Source organism: Bactrocera neohumeralis, chromosome 2 (assembly GCF_024586455.1).
Source record: "Bactrocera neohumeralis isolate Rockhampton chromosome 2, APGP_CSIRO_Bneo_wtdbg2-racon-allhic-juicebox.fasta_v2, whole genome shotgun sequence".
Lineage (NCBI taxonomy): Eukaryota > Metazoa > Arthropoda > Insecta > Diptera > Tephritidae > Bactrocera > Bactrocera neohumeralis.
The window spans coordinates 36,515,948-36,536,462 of NC_065919.1; the positions used below are offsets into that span (position 1 = coordinate 36,515,948).

General features: G+C 35.9%; 1 protein-coding gene across 6 annotated transcripts in view; it reads right to left on the reverse strand.

Moving 5' to 3' along the window:
• Positions 1 to 20,515, reverse strand: part of LOC126757388 (cell adhesion molecule Dscam2) — a 167,383-nt gene that overhangs the window by 55,757 nt on the left and 91,111 nt on the right. For all 6 annotated transcript variants that reach the window (XM_050471273.1, XM_050471283.1, XM_050471263.1 and 3 more), the window contains exons 8-9: positions 18,106 to 18,223; positions 17,503 to 17,726 (exon numbers count right to left, since the gene is read on the reverse strand). In XM_050471273.1, coding sequence (XP_050327230.1) covers positions 17,503 to 17,726; positions 18,106 to 18,223 — 342 coding nt within the window. The remainder of the gene's footprint in view (positions 1 to 17,502; positions 17,727 to 18,105; positions 18,224 to 20,515) is intronic.

Here is a 20,515-nt window from a genome sequence, read left to right on the forward strand (position 1 = left end):
TTACATAACTGCATATAAATTGGTTCACACATTTACACATACATACATATGTATACCCGTTCGTGAGAATGAACGGGTTTATCTGCACGTGGGATATGCAACATATTGTTTGCATTGTACAAAAAAAGTTACCCCACAGGCACATTGTATGGAAATATGTGTGCGATTCCTGTAGGAACCTTCTGGTCGAGAAATGCGGAGCTTAAAGTGCCCATACACGGCACACAAGTGCGTTCGATCGGTATGTGTGCGCATGCGATTTACTCGTGTATGGGCTTGTGCGCGTACCGATCCATGTTCGCAAAAATGTTTGATTTTTTACGATCGGTGCGCGCACATGTGTGTCGTGTATGGCGTTGTGAGCGCACAAAATCTCATTTCTCTCTTGTCGCCGAACAGTGAAGATCGCGGACAATGGCAAGTGTTAAGGGGAGAGCCTGCTTTCGAGGCTTCAAAAAATCGATTTCTTTGAGGATTTTTTTGGGAGGGAAAGAAATAATTGATTCAAGCGAAATTTCTAGGCTTTATAGCTATATATTTGATCGTTCACAATTTTTTTGGATACGAAATCTTTGATATTCTGACTTTGGGAAGCAATTGCCCCATTGCATTTTGCATGTGCATTTTCCGGCCGGCGGGCAGGATGCAGGTCGCAATTTCTATCGGAAACAAAAAATTCAAAGAGATTCATATTTTTTAACAATTTATCTTCTAGTTAAACTAATAAAATTAAAAAAAAAAATGTAAAATTTTACATTTTTTTTTTAATTTAAAAAAGTGGTTTTTGACAAAAAAAAATTTATTTTATGTTGTTTAAAAGTATGTTCAAGTTTTTAGTTTAAATAGAAGATAATTTTATGTCGAAGATAATTTTGCCCCAATTCCAAATTTGCCCGCCAATTAAGAATAATCGTAAAAATGAAAAACCGAGAAATCGCGCTTCAAAGTTTTCGCTTTTCGCCCAAGCGCTCATACATATGTATGTATTATATACATATATGTATGTTAGACGCTCGGTCACTATTTCCCTTCTAGCTTCGATAATATTTCGAATTCACATCTATAACTTTGGCATATTCTTAGATAATTTTTAAAGAGATTTAAGCAAAAAAAAAATCGATTGTTTAAAGCTTCTAAAAATTTCGTATCAGAAGTTATTGATCTTATAAAAAATGAAGTGGCAATTTGGCAAACGAAAAGTGATAAATATAAAAATAAAATTCAGAAAAATAAAAGTTGGAAAAACTTATTATAGAAATACAGTGTAATACTTTTATAATGGACTCGCTTAAGATGGAAGCTCTGTTATTATGTACCTCTTTGTCAAGTCCCAGTTCAAACATATGTATGTAAAAAACTCGGTTAAAATAGAGTCGGTTATAATGGACTCCGGTTATAATAGACAATAAAATCGGATTTTGTCCATTATAACCGAAGGTTTCAAAATCAAATTTCAAAACAAAGTTGGCAATCAGTTGGCAATAAGCAAAATTTTGTACTTCCCCGAATTCGATCAAGAGACACAATCAGTCTCTGCAGCAGAAAATGTTCATTTTTTCTTGGAAATAAGTCAAAGAAGGCAAACAACTTCTGCGGTGGGCTGAAAGCTATAATCGAAATTGAAGGAGGAACTTCCCAAGCTGACATTTGCTTGAACAAAAACCTAAAAAAACAGACTGTTCCGAACATATGGATTAATCGGGAAAAAATTAATAATGATTGGAAAGTCAACGACAAGAGAAAAAAATAAGATTTGCGACACATCCTCAAGTTGATGAATTACTGTTTAAATGGTTTCAGCAGAAAAGGGCCAATAATTTTCCAGTAAGTGGTCCAATGCTAATGATGAAAGCCAATGAATTCGGAGAAGCTGTCGGTTCCGGATGGCTAGACAGATTTAAAAAGAGGCATAATATTTGCTTCGGCAAAATTTGTGGGGAATCGGCTTCTGTGGACCAAAGTGTTACAAAAGAGTGGCTATTACAAACCTGGCCTACAATAAGTAACAACTATTCCATGGACAACATTTTTAACGTGGACGAAACGGGAATTTTCTATAAGATGCTGCCTGACAAAACACATAAGATCAAAGGTGAAACATACAGTGGTGGAAAAATGTCTAAAGAAGAATAACTGCCGTGATTTGTGCTAATGCATCGGGCACGGTAAAACGAAAATTATTGGTTATTGGTAAGTTTTAAATACAATTTAATACAATCCGCTGTTTCTGCACAATGCCTGCTTTCAGGAAAATATAACAACCCCAGATGCTTTAAAAACGTTAAAACGTTGCCGGTAGATTATTGTGCTAACAACAAATCCTGGATGACTTCTCAGACCTTTACTGACTATTTAAAGAAATGGGATTGTGAACTTATAAAAGCCAAGACTAAAATTTTGCTATTAGTAGATAATTGCCCTGCTCATCCTCAAGTTCATCTTCACAACATTAAACCACATTTTCTTCCGCCTAATACTACATCGGTTCTTCAGCCTATGGATCAAGGCGTCATTAATAGCTTGAAACAATCTTATAGAAAGCAGCTTCTGATGAAAATTATGGACCTTCTTGAAGAAGCAAACCCGACAAAAGCTGTGAGTCTTTTAGATGCTGTCAATATGTTAAGTGTTGTATGGGAAAGTGTCTCTAAGGAAACCATAAGAAACTGTTTTCGACATGCTGGTCTGGTAAAAGACTTCCTGATGGATTAGATTTCGCCCCGGAGGACGATGAACCTTTAAGCAAAATTATCGAAATTAATAACGTAGTGGTTTTAAGCAAGTTTGATGAATATTCAAGGATTGATGAGAATATTATAGCCACAGAAGAACACTCAGACAATGACTTAATTCAAGACTTTCTGCATGAGCTGCTTGAAGAAGACTCCGATGATGAAAATTTAGCACAGCCCGAAACTATAATAAAAATAGAAGACGCTACGAATTATTCTAGGAAACTGAAGCTATATTTTCAACAAAAAGAGAATAGTTCAGATGCAATCAATTTGCTCAATAAACTCGAAATCAAACCACAAAGAGATTTTGCCAATAAGGCATTCACCCAAAAGAAAATCACTGACTTTTTTCAAAAGACTTAATTAATCTTATTATTTTCTTAATTTTGTATTTTTATTCATAAACTTTATTGCTTTAATAAAAAAACACATTGAATTTACTTTTTGAGTTAAAAATTTTATATTCTGATTAGATGGACACTCGGTTATAGTGGACAATTTGACATGGTCCCGTGGAGTCCATTATAACCGGATTACACTGTACAAAGAAATAGATAAAAGTGCTATATTAGAAATAAATTCGAAGAAATGTTCCGCTTGCCTGTCGTACATGTTAACTCTGTGAAGAACGAACGCAAAATGGACTTGTGTGTCGTGTATGGGCTCTATTAACGATGCACAACCTTTCAAGATCAGTATTAAACTAGAAAAAAAGTTAACTTCGCCTGCACCGAAACTAATATACCCTTCACAAGTGCATTTCTTTTAGTAACTATGTGTTTAAGTAAATCTAAAGACGTAACCGGCCAGTGGTTTTCATCCAAAGGAAAACATTTTACTAGTTCTTTTTAGCCAGGTTGTTGCTAGAAAAATTAAGGTTATTTAATAAAGAAAATGGATCTTTTAGACGTTTCTTTTTATAAGATTAAAGCGATATCTTGGGCAATAATCCATGCTAAATTTCGTGAACATTTTCTGTCACATAAAAACTTATTTTTTTGATTTTTCAGTTTCTATGACAGGTTTTGCTATCCGACCTGCAAAATTTCTTCAATTATTGTAGCGTTGCCTTAGAGAATAATCAACGATGCAAGCATTTGACTCCGATCGTTCAGTTTGTACGGAAGCTGTATGCTATAGTAATCCATCGTGAACAATTTCTTCGGATTACATTGTTGCCTTAGAAAATAATCTATACTAAATTTCGTGAATATATCTTGTCAAATGCAAAAGTTTTCTATACCAGCACTAAATTCCGATCGTTCAGATTGTATAGCAGCTATATGCTATAGTAAGTCGATCTGAACAATTTCTTCGTATATTACATTATTATCTTATAAAATAACCTGTGCCAACTTTTGTGAAGATACATTGTCAAATGTGAAAGCTTTCCACTTGATTCCGATCGTTCAGTTTGTATGGCAGTTATATGTTATAGTGGTCCGATATCTGCAGTTCCGACAAATGAGCAGCTTCTTAAAGAGAAAGTGACGTTTGCAAAATTTCAAAACGATATCTTAAAAACTGAGGAACTAGTTCGTATATATACAGAGAGACGGACAGACAGACGGACATGGCTAAATCGACTCAGGTCAACAAATACATAAAATATAGAATATATATCTTGTTGTGCGAGCAATGTAATCATCAGGGCATGGACTACATTTTCGATTAGATTAATGTGTGGACCTATTGCTGGTCGATTCAATAAGGGAAGATTTCTCGACTCCACATATAACATCGTTTATTTTAAAACACTCATAAGAGCATTCTGCCGAAGTATTAGCTCCCCGCCATGAAACTCTTCTGCAAATAGTATTGTTCAAGATTTACCATAAGTTCTTTAGAATGCAGGCCTGTATATAAGTAGTAAGGACACAAACCAATACCAGTTAGCTGACTGCTGAATGCTGGGGTCGAATCGTTACATCCGTGCACGGATCGGCAAACATACGAAAGAAAATTACGTGATACGTCAATCGTATGCAGTGATTGTCATTATGACATACGATAGCAAACGGATCGTAATGTATTTTCAATACACAATAGTTTTTAAATTCCACATTGCTTTGGATCGTATTTTTAGGTCACAACAGATGTGGAACTGTCAAAACTTTCGCGAAATTTTCAATAAACTAAAAAAAGCTAATTAAATATCCAACTTTGTTTTTTTTATTTGAGCTCAAGTGAAAGTGATGGGGATAAAAAAATAGTGCGGAGATAGCTAAAAGAGATTGTAGCAATAGCGTAGGTATAAAAAAAAAAACAAATTATGAATCCTTATTAACAAAATTTTCTTTGTATATTATTGTTGAACGAAGCATTTGAATCTTAAAAAGACGGTGGAGAATTTTAGGATATGGCAAGAGAAAAAGGTATCACCACACAAAAGTGGAAGATTTACTAACGTTTGTGAGGCATTACATAAAATCTGCATAAAACTTACATTAAGTTACGACCCTCAAAATTACGATTCTTATCACTCACAAGAAATGGGCCCCGGGGTAACGAACCGCCTCACCGCAATCGTTTGGTCGATAAGAGACCAAATAATGTATACTTTAATAAATTTAATTCAAATACGTACATATATGTATGTCCTTTACCTTGTAAATAATTTTATTTTTAATGTCAACTAAAATACAAACATTTTTTTCACATAAATAATTTTTTTTTTTTAATTTTTAATTCATTGGTTTCTTATATGATTTCTTTATTACTACAAATTATAAAAAACATAAAATTTAAAAAAATTTGCTCACATTTCCATAAATTTGTCTATTACGATTGGTAATTTGCGTTCGAATGACAATTCGAACGAACGGATACGTTTATATACTCGTTCACGTTTGTCATCATGCCATCTATATAAGCGCTACGATCACGTATGTCATAATACGAAATACAGACTTTTACGTGACAAGTGATACGTTCACGGATGTAACGATTCGACCCCTGAATGATCAGCATAATTGTGTCCTCCTTTTATCCTTGTACATGTAGACTAGTACCTTCACTCTAACATAGCGAATATAAATGTAAATGTATAATGTGCATTATGTGGCGTGATGCTGCAAACTTAATCAATGGAGATTTAAAGAGCAATTCAATAAAACAGCGGCGTATTTCGTAATAGACCGCTGTATGATCGATACTTTTTTAACTGGCGGAAATTAATACAACTTTTGTATAAATACATATAATTTCACTTTCAAGGAGATTCATTTCAATTTGCGAATCTATCAATCCCGGTATACCTGAATAATATTTCCCGAAATTGTAATGCCAAAACGTATATCTATATATATAAAATTAAGTGGCAAAACTTCCTGTTCGCATACTCCTCCTAGACGGATTGTCCGATTTCAATGAAATTTTCAGGAGTGATTGGGGTCTGTTTGGAGGGTGCACATAAGAAATTTAATGTGTGTATCATTGCACGTTTTGCAAAAATTGCAAAAAAAAAAAAAAAATTCTCATGAAATAATGTTTTGCCTGCAAGATTGGCAGACCTGTCAAATGCCTTTTACTAATAAACAGAATCAACTTGCGGATGTTTACAATTAGTAAAAAACATTGACGCTGATCGTTTTTGCCTGTCATTCATTCAAAAACAATGTTTCAAAATTGTGTGAATTTTTCTAAGATTTCAACGTGATTAACATTCTGCGTACAACACAAAGCAAGTGAGTATGGTTGTTGTTTCGTATGTGATGCCATGCGGTTCAATTGTCGCTTGAAAATGCGCGGTGTGTGTAAAAAAAAGTGTTTCAAAATTGTGTGTTTTTTCCAGATTTGATTCAATCGATTTGCTACATTTATTCGAACCGATTTTGTGTTTTTCTGCTGACCGTGCAACACACACAAAGCAAGTGAGTATTGTTATTGTTTCGTAAGTGCTTACATGCGGTTTGCAAATACACTGTTGGTGGGTCTTATTGCATACGCGTGTGTGGGTATAATTCATAGTTTAAGATGTAGTTTTAGGATAATTTTTCAATTTTTATTTATGAACTTCAAATATGCATACTCTAGAAAATGCCTCGACTATGCCAACGTAATACGGTTGGCAGGCATACGAGTGATTCACGTCGAATGTTAATATCAAGAAGAAATCAAAGCGAAGAGCAACGCGCTCAAGTGAATGCCCGAGGTAGAGCGGTGTACAGGGAACGGCGTGCACAGATTAGAGCTGAATTCGCCGACAATCAACGGCCAAATTACCGTCAAGGCCGAGTTCCGCTCCGCCTTCGCGATCAAATGGAACATGTTGGCTTTCACTACGATCCTGACTGCGACTACAGCCTGCATGGTGCCATTGGAGCAATGGATATTATTTGTACGCATTGCAATGCAGCGAAGTTTCGAGGAGAAACAGCTGGCATGTGCTGCTCCAGTGGCAAAGTGAAACTGCCTGCATTGGAACCGCCACCAGAACCATTACATTCCTTGCTCACTGGGGAATCGCCGACGTCTAAGCATTTCTTGCAGAACATACAAGCATACAATTCATGCTTTCAAATGACTTCTTTTGGTGCCACAAAGATCATTAGAGATTCATTTATGCCGACGTTCAAGGTGATTACTTTGCATGGAATTTCCAGTGAAACATTTGACATTTTTATTCTACAGATTCAGGGACAAATATACCATCGAGCAGGCTCGCTCATACCATTTGCCGACGCCGACTATCAATTTTTGCAAATATATTTCATCGGTAATGAAAATGACCAACTAAATCAACGATGTAACATTGCAACCGGCACAAGGCGAGAAATCGTACTAAATTTGCAAAGATTTCTCAATGAACACAATGAATTGATTCGAAAATCGAATTCAAAATCGCATTGGACCGCATGCCGTCTGATAACCATCGAATCGTCATCAGAGCAGACAAAATGCCGATGGGGCAGCATGCCAGACGATTCAACGCACCAACAATCGATGAGGTGGCAATTGTCATTGTTGGCGAACAGTTTGAATCGCGAGATATTGTACTGCACCGTAGAAACGAACAACTTCAGCGTGTTTCCGAGCTACACCATAGTTATGATGTATTACAGTATCCGATATTATTCTGGAGAGGTGATGACGGCTATCACATCAATATGCGATTGATAAATCCAACTACTGGTAAAAAGTACAATTTCTGAGAAGAAATGTTACTTACGATTCAATATTTTGTGTATTGTTCATTTATAGGCCAAGAAACATCGAAAAAACTCAGTGCGATAAACTTCTATTCATGCAGAATAATGATTCGTCTGCAAGAAGACAACTACATCCTGAAATGTCGCAAGCTTTTCAATCAGTATTTGGTTGACATGTATGCGAAGATCGAGACAGAACGTCTCAACTTTATTCGATTTAACCAAGCGAAATTGCGTTCTGAAGAGTACATCCATTTGAGAGATGCCGTAATGAATGATGCAAATGTGAATAGCATTGGACGTCTAACAATATCGCCAGCCACATACATCGGCATATGCACGAGTATGCGCAAGATGCGATGTCGTATGTGCGCCATTACGGCAGACCGGATCTGTTCATAACGTTCACGTGCAATCCGAAGTGGAATGACATCAAATGCCATTTGTTCCACGGTCAATCAACAACTGATCGTCACGACTTAACAGCACGTGTATTCAGGGAAAAGCAAAAAGCAATGATGGATTTAATTGTGAAACTTCGTGTTTTTGGAGAAGTTAGATGCTGGATGTACTCGATCGAATGGCAGAAAAGAGGATTGCCGCATGCACACATCTTGATTTGGTTAGTTCGAAAAATATGACCAGATCAGATTGATAAAGTCACCTCAGCGGAAATTCCAGATGAAGAAATCGACCCACAATTGTTCGACGTTGTAACAAAAAACATGATCCACGGCCCTTGCGGCGTTATTAATCCAACGGCACCATGCATGATTGACAATAAGTGTTCAAAGCGCTATCCTAGAGCTTTAGTTGATGATACAACCACTGGAAATGACGGATATCCATTATATCGGCGTCGATCCGCTGAAGATGGCGGTAATTCAACGGTCATAAAAGTTCGGAATCAAGACGTTGATGTTGATAATCGTTGGGTCGTGCCGTATTCACCATTGTTGTCAAAAATTTTCGAAGCGCACATCAATGTAGAATATTGCAACTCTGTCAAATCGATCAAATACATCTGCAAATACGTAAATAAGGGAAGTGATATGGCAGTTTTCGGAGTTGCTGATTATCAGAGCATCGATGAAATTCAGCAATACCAAATGGGCCGTTATATAAGCAGCAACGAAGCGGTATGGCGCATTTTATCGTTCCCAATACACGACCGGCAACCCGTTGTTCTTCATTTGGCAGTTCATCTCGAAAATGGTCAACGCGTTTATTTCGCTGCAGACAATGTACAACAGAGCGCAGCACGACCACCGGGGACAACACTAACTACCTTTTTCGAGTTGTGTGAAAACGATGAATTTGCAAGAACATTGCTATATTCCGAAATACCACAATATTTCACTTGGAATCCATCATCGAAAACATTTCAACGACGAAAGTGTTGACGGTTATCCAAATGTCCGTAAAACCGATGCCATAGGACGCATTTACACCATCCATCCGAACAACGCAGAATGTTTCTATTTGCGTCTGCTATTAGTCAACGTGCGCGGACCAAGATCATTTGATGATTTGAAAACTTTTGACGGTCAGTTGTGTGCGACGTATCGTGAAGCATGTCAGCGATTGCATTTGTTAGAAGATGATATGCATTGGGACACCGCACTTCATGACGCATCACTCACATCTCATTCAAAACAAATACGCGTACTATTCGCCATAATAATATCTACATGCCTTCCGTCAAATCCGCAAGAACTGTGGAATAAGTACAAAGACTGCATGACCGAGGACTTATTAATTTTGGCGCGTAATCGAGCATCGGACGCAGACTTGCAACATACATTACAAATGTATAATGATGCTTTGATATTGGCTGAAGATCTGTGCCTTACAATTGCGAATAAGGCATTAGCGCAACTTGGCATAACTGCGCCCAATCGTTCAGCGATTGATGTGCTTGACCATGAGCTTTAACGTGAACAACAATACGATTGCAATGAATTGCGCGCTTTCATACAAACTAACATTAACAAATTGAATATTCAGCAGAAAAATGCTTATGATAAGATTATACGAGCGGTTGACAATAACGCCGGTGGATTCTACTTTCTGGATGCGCCCGGTGGTACAGGGAAAACGTTTCTGATATCTTTGATTCTTGCTAATATACGGTCACAGCAAAAAATTGCGCTGGCAATTGCTTCGTCAGGCATCGCTGCTACTCTACTTGATGGCGGCCGAACAGCACATTCTGCGTTGAAATTACCATTGAACATTCAAGTCGTTGAAATACCAACGTGCAACATATCGAGGAATTCAGCAATGGCAAAAGTTTTGCGAGGAGCTGGAATAGTTCTATGGGATGAGTGCCCAATGGCTAACAAAAAGTCATTAGAAGCATTCAATAGAACAATGCAAGATTTACGACAAAAGCAACAACTTTTTGGCGGAGCATTAGTCTTATTATCCGGCGATTTTCGGCAAACTTTGCCAGTCATTCCTCGATCAACTCCTGCCGACGAAATAAACGCATGTTTAAAATCGTCAGTTTTGTGGAGACATGTTCAAAGACTGCCTCTTACCATCAACATGCGAGTCCAATTGCAAAATGATCGATCCGCAGCGTTGTTTTCGAAACAGTTGTTGGACATTGGCGAAGGCAAAATGCCAATCGATGATACCGGTTTGATCACATTGCCGAACATCTTTTGTACACTTTAACAATCGAAAGAAGAATTGATTGAAAGTGTATTTCCGAATATTGTTCAACACTATCAACGCCACGATTATTTAGTGAATGCGCAATATTGGCACCGAAAAATGTACACGTCAACGAAATCAATTTTGCCATTCAAGAAAAACTGCCAGGAGAAGCTACAACATATACATCGATTGATAGCGTTTTGAATCAAGATGAAGTATCGTTTGGCCCTGAAAGTCGGTTCACCCATTATACTTCTACGAAATCTGAAGCCACCGACTTTGTAATGGTACAAGACTTTCAGTCAAAAAATTGTGGCCAAATTTGATTGAAGCAACAATACTAAATGGCAAGGCAGCAGGTGAAGTTGTACTCTTACCACGCATTCGCATGATTCATGCAGTTCCCAGTACGTCTTGCATTTGCGATGACCATCAACAAATCGCAAGGGCAAACGTTTCAAGTGTGCGGCGTCAATTTGGAAGAACCGTGCTTCTCCCACGGCCAATTGTTCGTCGCATGCTCGAGAGTGGGAACACCAAGGTCCTTATTCATTTATTCATTTACCAAAAATGTTGTATACCAATATGTTTTATAAATGTTTTATAAATAAGTAACAGCTTTACTACAATAAATAAAACACAAAGTAAAAACAATTAAGAGTTTTAATCGATTTAGATGTAGCGAAGCGCACAGGGTAACAGCTAGTTTCTCATAAAAGTCAAATTAGCAATTGATGTACACACACAGAGATCTTATTTAAATTGTAGCTTCTTCCTGCAAATCTGTTGAACCGATCGACTTAATTTGGCCGCAGCTCATTGATTTTGACGTCAGCAGTGCCCGAATATGCCGCTTAGTGATCGCATTCATTTTTTCAACTGCCCCTTTGGGGTGATTAAAAAGTATTTTTCGCGATTTCTTAAATTTTTTCAAATTATATTTCGGTGACGCTTGAGTGGTTTTGTTATTTTGTCAACTTTACACCACCATTTAGCCCTTGTCACAATCTGAGTCGTCTCTTTAGGCCTTAAGTCGGCTGATATTTTGTACTTTTTGTATTACTTTTTGTATAGAGATCATTGACGTGTTAAACACAAAATGTAAATGAAGAACGAATGACTTTGTCGTCTTTAAAAGCCCAAAGAGAATATTTGTATGTATGTAAGTACAAGTATAAAGAGATCACGAACCATACTATTTGTATATAACATACTACAAGTATATGCACCATATACATATGTACATACTCAAATATTAATACCGCTATAAGAATAACTGGTTTAAGCAAAACCAATTTTACGGGAATCAAAAAGTTATCGAAATCGAACATTTTCAAAACCCCAAATATGTCAACCTAAACTGTGAAGTCTGGTATTCAAATTCGGAGAGAATATTTTCGTGATAACATCAGGTCCTTGTCACAAAAATTGGTAAAATCGGATAAATTATTCCCTAAGGCTCCAAATGCTTCATATAAAGATAACCGAACTTCCGGTTGAAATTATATCTTATATGTAAGTATATTAGTCAAACTTATGAGGAATCTTAATTGGTTCCCAGTTTGAGTGTTAGATGTTGATAGATAAAAACTATTTTTTTTTGGTTGTCACTTAATTTATGTGCAAAAAGCACAGGGGTTTCCTTTACCGAAATTTTCAGTTAAAATTCTTCATCGGTCATTATTCAGTCTTTATGTATACCTTATAAGACTGATAATGAATAAAACAAGCGATCTAAAACCGATAAAAGCGATAAAAAAACCGAAAATTTTAAAGCCTTTGATATTCTAGAAATCTTTCACAAGGAGAGACATCATTTCAGCGTATCGTTGTTTTTCCAGTGATATAAAATAGCATTATTCTTCTAGGACCAAATCGTGTAAACCACGTAGAACTTGAAAACGACTCATACAATCATCACCATTAACTTATTTTTATTAATTTGTATGCCTCCGCGAATTTTCTTTTAAGTTAACAACATTTTTTATTTGCTCTTTGTTCCTTTTTGTTCCAAAGCATTTGCTAGCTTTTTCTTTTATTGAAATATGCAAGTAGTACTACTGAAACATAAGTACTCCCTGAAAGGAACCAGAAATTGGTTTAAATTTATTAAACATTTTCACTACACCCTTTAAAAGAAAACTCTTGTTCTTTCTCCCAACTTCATTCTAGTAAAAGTCGCCAAACCAATAGTTCGGAAATTATTATTTATTTGATTAGCATAATCACAAAGAGGTGCAGAGTTTCCATATCAGCATGCATGTTTCCCACGTTTTATTTGCCAACTTGGCAAAATGCCGATATCTGTTGAGCTTGTAAATAAATGGAAGCCGTTTCATATGTACATATACGTAACTAAAAGCGAATATTGGCAATGGGTCACTGCGAATAACAATATTCAAGATAATCAGGGGTGTTGTGGAATCTGATAGTTGTCGGAATCAGAATTGAAACCGATCAAAAAAGCAGTAGGTGTCATGAATTCAGACATTATTGGTTTGATATTCGAAACAGAATTCGTATCGGTTTTGGGTGTCACGGAAACCAATTTTATCGGTTTTGCTGTCAGAAACAAAGCAAGAAGATAGTCGCACACTGATTTGAAATGTAAGTGATTTATCTTTATTTCTATGGAAGAAAACATATGAATAAAGTATGAAATGTTTTAATTATTGAGTTTTGGAAAAATGCGGATATTTAAGGGGGAGCCGCTTTAGAGGCTTGATGTTCTTTTTTTTTTGGGAGGGAAAGAAATAATTGATTAAAGCGAAATTTTTAGGGTTTATAGTTCTATATTTAAGCATTACCCGAAATTTTTTTGGATACGAATTCTTTGATATTCTGCCTTAGGGAAGCAATTGCCCGATGCATCTCGCGTGTGCATTTGTCGGACGGCGGAAAGTATGCAGGCCGCAATTTAAGTTGGAAACAAAAAATTTAAAGAGATTCATATTTGTCAATAACTTATGTTCAAGTTAAACTAGGAAAATTTCTAAAAATAAAATTCTAAATTTTTTTAAAAAGTGGTTTTTGACCAAAAAAATTTTACTTTATGTTGCTTAAATATATGTCCAAACTTAAATTTTGTTAATTTTTTTAGTTTAAATAGAAGATAATTTAATGCCAAAGATAATAAATTTTGCCCCAATTCCATACGTTTAGTTTTTTTCAATCCTGCCCGCCAATTAAGAAAAATCGTAAAAATGAAAAACCGAGTCAAAGTTTTCGCTTTCTGCCCAAGCGCTCATATATCGCTCGGTCTTTATTTCCCTTCTAGCTTCATCAATATTTCTAATTCCCATCTATAAATGTTATCTCTTAAAATCTTTCTTTAATTCGGAACTTTAATAGGATTGCCTCCAAATGTATTCATTTGCAAGTTTTGTCACATTAGTAAACAGCTGGTTCGAATATTGGTTTTGCGTATGTTCGAAAAGACGACAGTCCAATCAGATTCTGTGACACCATTGATAATCAGAATTGGTTTGCAATTCTGACAGCTAAGCAATTCTGTCTTGGATTCCACAACACCCCTGAATATGTTGAATTCAAAAATTCAATGGAGCCTATACTCGTACATTATTTCCTTTACAGAGGTTAAGGAGCTTATTTTCTGAATCCAAAATCAATACTATGTTTATGTTAAAATATTGAAAACAATGCTTACATTTAAAATAATTTTTATTCCTTGAACAGGATATATTAATTTTCTCCTCAAGCAGGAGACGTCGGAGATCCTATAAAGTAGTTGATGCGTTCAGAAAGACTGTTTTAGAGATGCCTCAATCAGAGTGATTTCGCTCTCTAATCCCGAAATATAGTATAAGGGCAATTGTCGTAGAGCTGACAATTATGGCGAGCCGATCACTCATATGATGTACATAACATGTCTCTATAAATGCCCATGTTACATTCTCATATACATACATTGATAAATTTAAACATAATATATGTAGGAACTTATTTGAAAGAACAAGAACAAAAGGAGACTGCTTCCATCTAGACACAATGGAATTTAAGAGACTTCACCAAGGCCCGTAAACTGAAAGCAAGATGGGAGACTATATTTGGAGGTTATTAAGCGAAACTTCTACGGAACATGAGAGGAAAATGAAATTGGTAATTTTTAAACATTTGAAGTCTATTTTTAAATGTCTATTCTAAGAATAAAAGGATGACCAGTTTTTATTTATGTATATGTAAAATTTTTGTGTATTTATATTGAGTCGATTTTTTCCATTTTACATAAAAGCAAATTCAGAAATATTTTGACACAAAAATAAGCCATTTAAATTGTCCGATCGACAAAGATCTTTTTATGCCTTTAAAGTTACAAAAATTGCACCTTTGAATGGTATTAGGGTATTATAGCTTTGGTGTATCCAAGTAAGAACATACTCGCAAGTACATGTATTAGAGTGTTTGTTACCAATCAACCAATATTAATTACCCTTAATCACTTCAAATAGAACTTTCTGTAGGTCTCTCATTATCCATATTTTTATGTAGGGTACACGTAAATGCACTAAAAGTACATCCAATGAAAGGTAAATATAGTCTAATGATTAAAAATACAGGATCTACCCTGCCAGAGGGAGACTTTTATTTACATTCGAAAGATTAAAACAAGAAGAGCTTGCCTCCACTTGGCCTTTCAAATTTGTTTCAATTTATGATATAGAGAAATGACTGGAGAACTTTAATGATATTTAATGATCAATTGTAGTGTAATAAAAGTGCAAATTTACGAAAATTACATTTCGATTGCTTGTAGAGTTAACAAAACCGCTCTAATTTATCGCTTACAAAATTACAAGGTAACTTCAGATCAATACTTTATTGTTGATAGCGGCAGAGCGAGAAACCAGCAGTGACGGATAGTCGTAGTAGTACACTAGTGGCATGATTAAATTCCTCTAATTGCAGTTTAGCATTTAGTATTCCTGTAGCGGTAAAAGTGGCGTGGTCATTTTTGCCGAAATATATGCTGCGTACCTGCGCAGTCCATCGCACTGTGTAGTTAAAGTTTTGATTTTTGTAACTTACTCAATCGGCTGCTAACAAAACACATTGACAAACCTATTGAATTGCTTATGCTTACGCCTCACTAACGCTGTAACAAACTTCACTTTATTTATTTTTTCTTCTATATAAATAATTGCATATTTTCAAATCCGTTGTTATGCCTCAACAGACGTTTATTAGCATGCGCATCACTGTAGTTCCTTTCAATTCAGCTATTAGCAATTTTATTTTATTTCATTCCGTTTGTTTGGCTTGTGGAATAGTAGCACTTCTGTCTCACAGCCATGCAAATCAAATTCATGACCGCAAACAAACGAACCGACCAATTAGTGAATATTCTGGTTTTAATGCACGCAAACATGTTGCTTAAGGGTTTTCATGTTTTCTTCATCCAACAGTTGTTTGTTGCATCTTCGATAATAGATTATCCTACTAGGGAGTAAGGTTGTATATGAACATGCCTGTACTTAGGCCTAAAGTGATCCAAGTGTGTTTCTGTAGACACTGCAGCTTAAGACTCAAATAGGAGGACTATTCCATTCCTAACTTTTTAAAGATATGCATATATTTTTGAAAAAATTCAATTCAACGAATAGTTGATTTTCATATTTGGAATGATTTACTGATTGAGTTCAAGTACGTTCAATCGAAAAGAAATTGAACCAGAATTAAACACTTACGCCACGCTTGATATGTAATAACCGGCCTCTATAAATATACTAACACCGACTTCCAGTCCCCACCCTGAAAATAAGAATCTACGTTTTCAAGCGTCAGTCTACATACATACAGCATAAAAATTGTTTCTGGAAATACTATACACGACTTGCATTTATTAATTGGCAATAACATTTAAAATTCGGTTCCGACCGCTTTTTCCGCTTCCCTATTTATTTTATATTCGGATTGTGTCTATTAAGGGACAATGTTATTTTTCGATATACCGAAATCCCGACGAACAAAACAAAAAGCTGCAATCCATAGCTCTACAAATTCTCTCATATTCACGTGTTATTATTGCAGCTAGTGCAGTTTGTTACACACAAACCACTCGATAACTGCAGCAAACTTTCGATGTGAGTTTTGAGGAAATATTTCTAAAATTTGTGTGAAAAATTGTTGAAGTGCTGGAAATCATGTAAAAACCCTAAACTGGTTCTAGTAGTTATAAGCATACATATTGGGTAGTCGAAAATATTTCTGATCAAACATCAACTTATTATTTTATATTTATACTAATAAATGTACCATTTCGATTGACCACTTTTTGCCATTTTTCACTAGAGACATTATTCCATCAGTGTAAAACTTTCATCAGTGCTAATCGAAATTTCGAAATTTCCACAACGGAAGCGAGCGAACCATTGTTGTGCTACACGAACTGATATCCGTACAGCATCGTCTCCGTAAATTTCACAAATTTCATTGGTGGCTTGCGTGGCATATACAAAAAATTCAAAATATAACGAATTTCATCATTATTTTCACTCGTTTTTGAATATTTAGCTGTAACTTTTTTTCAACTTCCCCGAAATCTCACCCTTCCAGCAATATATGGTATGACACAACGTAATTGGAAGCACTGGAGATATACGACTGCAACGATATCTATTGACTAAATACGATAAGACTTTTTCGATTACCCAATACATAGTTACATATTTACGTATTTAGATTTAAGATTACATTAAACAATTTCAGTTGGTTTGCTAATTGGATATTAGATATTATAGTTTTAACACCAATTAATAAGCTGTATTTGACTGAACCAACTACCCACATCGACCTGAATTTAAGCTGTCGAACTACCGATTCGTAGGCATGCAGCCGGTGCTCTCAGATATGGAAACAGGATATATGTATGTATGTACGTACAAATGTTCTCGCATTTATCTAAGCTTTAATTCGCATTTCAAACATTCACTTACTTCTCTCTTCCCGTGCTAAGCGCATTGTTGCCCTGTAGAGGTATTCCATTGTGCAACCACTCGACGCCATCGATCGCTGAACCCGTGGTCGAACAGTTGAAAATTGCCATTCCGCCCGAATTGACAATTTGCACTTGCGGCAGAATATGCACCGACACATATGAGTTAACCAGCAGACGGATTTCGATGCGCTGCTCGCCGAACTGATTCGCTGCCTGGCACACCTAGACAAAAAAAAGACGCAAAAAATGAAAGTAAAGAGAGTTGTTTCCATATATGGGTAGGAAAACATAGAAAATGTTGTAAAATAAGCTCTCGCGTTGAATGGCAACATGCCACTTTAAATTGACAATTTCCGTAGCAAATTACACAGTTTTCCACAAGTTGGCGTTAATGAGATTCCTAACTCGATTTCCACTGCAAAGTGTTGGTGCGTCGTTTGAGACCCACTGTAAGGTACACGTTTGAGAGACTCTCGACTTCCACATCAATTGAGTTGTTTTCAAAAGTTCTCGCTTTTATGCTCCCATAACTCATTTTCTCTAGCTCGGTGTAGAGGAGCCCCATTTCTTAAGTTGAAGGCGCTTTGCAGCGCTCACTTACCCATTTGCCGGCATCCCGTTCGTCAGCATTTTTGATAAGCAACAGCGTGCGTGACAGTATCACACGCTGCGAAGATGGAATTGGGTACAATGCTGATGAATCCGAAACACGATACCATCTGCAAGTAGAAAATCACAAAAGTACCAGACGTTAGTAAAGTGCCATAGAAGTAAGTAAAAGAACGAAATAAGAGTAAAAAATGACCTTCGAATGATTGCTTCAAAATATAATTTTACGGGCTGTGCTTGCGTGCGTGTGTATGGAAAAGTAGAAAACTGCAGAAAGTAACTTGGCAAATATCCATATTACCCTGAGCGTGCGTGCAGCACCTGTGTGCGCCCCTGCATACGAATATAAAAAACCAGGTGTATGTGCTGTGGTGTCTGCACGACTGCAACCATGACAATGAATTATTTGCCTCATTGTCAGCCGAACAGTTGCTCCTCAGACGGATGCGTACAAAAATACCCACATGCACACGTTATCTGTTTTCACTGCCACTGGCAGTCTATCTCCCGTGAGCAATTCGTTTAGCCGAGTTAATATGCATTTATTTGTATGTTTCCTCTTCCTCTTTATACTCTCGCAACATGTTGCTACAAAGAATAATAGTTTTGTTCACCTAACCGTTGTTTGTACCACTTAAAACAAATATTTTGATGCAAAGTGGTAAAGATATGTGGTTAGCAGTTGAGCTCTTTGTTAGACCTATAAAACGCCATTAATCGAAAACCTTAAAGTGCCATAACTAAACTTCGCAATGAGATACAAAGCTGTAATTAGGTGCAACGAATCGCATTAAAGAGGGCATCTGCGGTTAAAAAAGTGGGGAGCCCCATCTCCTAATAGGTTAATGTGCATATCTCCAAAAATATTAATTTATTTGAAAATATACGAAATAATATTCGAGTATGTGATAAAATGTTCGGTTACATCCGAACTTGGTTTTGCCTTACTTATTTTATTTTGTTGTCACCTTACCTTACTCAGTTTGTGTGTGGAAGAGTGGTTTATATCATTGCCATTTTTATAGTGATTTATTATAAAAAATTTACAACTCGCAATATATCTGCATGTAAACTATTGTACATCATTATGTAAATTAAATGTTAAATGTTTTCGAATATGCCTTTTCGAATGCCTGAAATAATATAGAAATTTGCATATTGGCTTCGTTCTGCTTAAGCGTGTTCAGTCTTTTCTTTTGAAGAATGTACATCTAAGGTATTTCTAAAGGCCGTATTCTTAATGTCTCGTTAGTGGTCCTTTGTCAGTTAAGCTCTGGTTAACCTTGCCGAAAAAAAGAGCTTACATCAACCAGAATTGAACTGATAGATGGCTGCTAACCACACATTAAAAAATCGGTCCTAAGTGTTGTATATTAACCGTTATCTAAAAAAAAACACTTAACGAACCTTGAAGAAAAAGAGCCTCCTCGTTATCATGTTCTTCACAAATTTCATTTCTATAAAATTAATTATTGACTTAAAAGTTATTTAGAGCTATACATTATTGTAATCTTCAAAAAAAACGATTCTAACCAATCAGACTCACTCCTTATAAGTTTAATGCCTCCTTTGCGTATATCAAAATTTTAAATTTCTCAAAGCACTTCTGCAGATTGGAGAAATCGGACCATAATTTTCAAGTCCCTAGATACAGAAGATTTTTTACCGAAAATATTGGGTAGTCGAGAAAGACTTTTCGTAATTTGCCAATAGATGATGTCGCAGTCGTATATCTCCAGTGCTACCAATCGCATTGTGTCACGCCTTCTAGTGTTGGAAAGGGGAGATTTAAAGCTTCATTTAACCAAAAAAAAAATTAAATTTAGGAAAGTTGAAAAAAGTTACAGCTGTTCAAAAATGAGTGAAAGTAATGAAGAAATTCGGTATATTTTGAAATTTTTGTATGTGCCACGCAAGCCACCGATGAAATTTGTGAAGTGTACTGAGACGATGCTGTATCAGTTCGTGTAGCACAACAATGGTTCGCTCGCTTCCGTTCTGGAAATTTCGATTAACACTGATGAAAGTTTTACACTGATGGAATAATGTCGCTATCGGAAAAATGGCCAAAAGTAGTCGACCAAAATGGTACATATTTGTTTATCTATTTATTAGTATAAATATAAATAAACATATGTTAAAAGTTTATTGGAAATACGAAAAGACTTTGTCGACTACCCAATATATGTAAATTAATCTGTATTATAAAAATGTGTCCTTGTATCAAAAATATGTAGATAAAATCAAAGGTCAATACTTCCCTACCGATATACAAACTTTCGCACTTGACTTTATACCGTATATATCGGTTAAAATGTAAAGTATCTAGTTGAAACTCAAAAAGTATTTTTTCAGTCAATAGCATATCGTATTGCCAAAAAAGTCGTGTAAAGACTACCTTT